A 2,674-nucleotide genomic window follows, 5' to 3' on the forward strand; every position below is an offset into this window, starting at 1 on the left:
GAGCTGTAGCATCACCTGGAGAAGGGATAGGCTACCCACTCCAGTATTCTCGGGCTTCCTTGGTGGCTCAGATGGTACAGAATCTTCCTGCAATGCAGCAGACCTGTGTTCAATCCCTGGGTTTGGAAGATCCCCTGGAGGAGGGCACAGCAACCCACTGTAGTATTCTTGCCTGGAGAATCCCCATGGAGAGAGGAGCCCGGCAGGCTGCAGAGAGTCAGACATGACTGAGTGACTAAGCACAGCATAGTAGCATCAAATGAGGCCATCTTTTATCATTGAGTAGCGTGACTCTTCAGGCTTGTGCCTGAGGAGGTCACTTTGCCTCTTCACAGAGTGGGCAGGCCAAGTATCCCAAAAGCTAGGCCAAGAGTCTCCTTCAGGAGTTGTTTTGGCTCAGTCTAAGCACAGATATTAATAGTTAGGTGAGCAATAGTTCTATGGTATGATAGGGGGGCTACAATCATTTTAACATAGAAAATGCTAAGGAGCCCCCTTAAGACATAAAAATGAATCCTCAATAAAGCATTCGTGGATAATTCAATTTTATTTTAAACCACATAGGTGATTGAATGAGGTAATGCTATTGGTGATTATATTCTAAAAGCCAGCTGAATGTGAAAGCTGCCTTCCACAAACGATTATTCTTATTTAGAGTCTTACTCTGTAGACTCTGTAGCTCCTGTTTCTCTCATTGTGATGGTACTTAGATATTGGGGCCAGTTGTTGAGTTGAATCTCTCCTGTGTGTGCATGCATGCTAAGTCACCTCAGTTGTATCAGACTCTGTAAGACCCTATGGACAGTAGCCTGCCAGACTCCTTTGTCCATGGGATTCTCCAGGCAAGAATACTGGAAAGGGTTGCCATGCCCTCTTCCAGAGGATCTTTCTGGCCCAGAGATTGAACCTTTGTCTCTTATGTCTCCTGCATTGGCAGGAGGGTTCTTTACCACTAGTGCCACCTGGGAAGCCCTGAACCTCTCTTAGTTCTAATTAATTAAATCACCTCATTTGTATATATGAGAAAGCTTTTCTTTCTGTTTTCTGGGCAGATTGCAAAAGAGTATATAGCTCTTCCAAAAATAGTACCAAGATTGCATGGTATGACTGATAAAGAAGGAGAGTTAGTGATGGGAGGAAGAAGAGACACAATATACCAGGAGTTCCAGAATTGTAAACCAAGAAGTGACTCTGAAGCCGGACTGCCTGGTTTGAATTACAGTGTCACTGAACTTAATATTGTGTGACTCCAGACAAGTTGCTTAACTTTTCTGTACCTGTTTCCTCATCCATAAATTAGGGTAAAATGGTAACTTATTCATAGGCTTTTGTAAGTATTAAATGAGGCAGTGTTTGGTAAGTAAAATAAATATCTTCAATGAGTATTAGCTTTTGTTATCTGTAGTTGAGCTCACTAGGAATCATGACGTTGGCCCCTAAAAGACTCTTCCTATCTACTTACTGTCAGCAGAATCAAAGGCAGAGGAACTGAGAATTAATATTCTTTGTGAAATTTATATTAACACTTGTAAAATTTTGTGTAGACTTTTTGAATTTTAGAGACACCAGACATTTTGGTTTTAGATGAACTAAGGATCAGATTAAAAGAGAATTTATTTCAGGGCCTTGAATTTCATTGGCCTCCTAATTATGACAACCATATACCCCAGAGTTTCTGGGTCAGCCTTGATTTAAAATTAAGTTTCACTAGCATTTTTTAGATAATGTGATTAAATTATTCAACAAATATGACCCAGTATTTAAATTTAAGTAATCAGGGTCCAGAACCCCTTCCTTGCCAAGCTCTTAAGTAGATCTTCTAAGAAAAAGAGTACGCCACTTTAGCTCTTTTCTGTCTCCTGACAGATCCAAGGCTTTCCCATCAAGGGGGGACAGTTTGCCAAGGCCCGAGACTGCACCTCTTCCTTCTCGCCAGCCATTCTGATCGGCCTGGTGATGTCCCTGCTGCTGCTGTTGGTCCTGGCCTACGCCCTGCACATGCTCATCTACCTGCGCTCTCTGGACCGGCACTATGACCTCATTGCCTCCCCGGCCCACTTCCCCCAGCTGACAGCTCAAGACACGGCAGAAGAGAAGGAGCTGCTGAGGAGCCAGGGAGCTGAATGCTATGAACTGAGAAGCCAACAGATCTGCAAAATTTATGTTTAACAGCACAGCTCCCTTTCCCTCAGAAGGTCTGCAGTAGGCTCCGAAAGGAGTTGTTTGTGTTCTATGCTGTTTGCTTTGTGATACAAGGTCTTCACCAAAAGTCTTGGTTTTTATAAAAAGGAAATACATGCAAAAAATACATTTTGGAGCATCCACTGTCTTTCTTAGATAGACTTGGAGCAATGAAAAGAGCATCTTAATCTCACAGAGATAAATATGATTGCTGCCCCAAGGTGCTTTGACAGTAGAAGAATATTTCAAATTAGGGACACCTCCCCCCCAAAAATGGAGAAGGAAATGGCAGCCCACTCCAGTATTCTTGCCTGGGAAATCCCAAGGACAGAGGAACCTGGTGGGCTATAATCCATGGGTCACAAAGAGTCGGACACACCTTAGTGACTAAACCACCACCCACCCCCCCATAAAAGAGAATGATGCAATATAGAGAAGGGAAAACACACTTGGTCCTCCTTGCCTGTGCCAGTTTGGATGTGATAAATATATA

The 2,674-nt window shown here is 43.1% G+C and overlaps 1 protein-coding gene across 3 annotated transcripts in view; it reads left to right on the forward strand.

The window, feature by feature from the left end:
• Nucleotides 1-2,674, forward strand: part of ATP6AP1L (ATPase, H+ transporting, lysosomal accessory protein 1-like) — a 45,659-nt gene that overhangs the window by 18,363 nt on the left and 24,622 nt on the right. For 2 of the 3 annotated variants that reach the window (XM_010863374.1, XM_010863376.1), the window contains one exon: nt 1,867-2,310. In XM_010863374.1, coding sequence (XP_010861676.1) covers nt 1,867-2,169 — 303 coding nt within the window. In that variant the 3' untranslated portion in view covers nt 2,170-2,310. Of the gene's footprint in view, nt 1-1,866; nt 2,311-2,674 lie in introns of those variants that run through there. The other variant, XM_010863375.1, reaches the window with a different exon arrangement.

Source organism: Bison bison, unplaced genomic scaffold (assembly GCF_000754665.1).
Source record: "Bison bison bison isolate TAMUID 2011002044 unplaced genomic scaffold, Bison_UMD1.0 scf7180017864490, whole genome shotgun sequence".
Taxonomy (NCBI): Eukaryota; Metazoa; Chordata; class Mammalia; order Artiodactyla; family Bovidae; genus Bison; species Bison bison.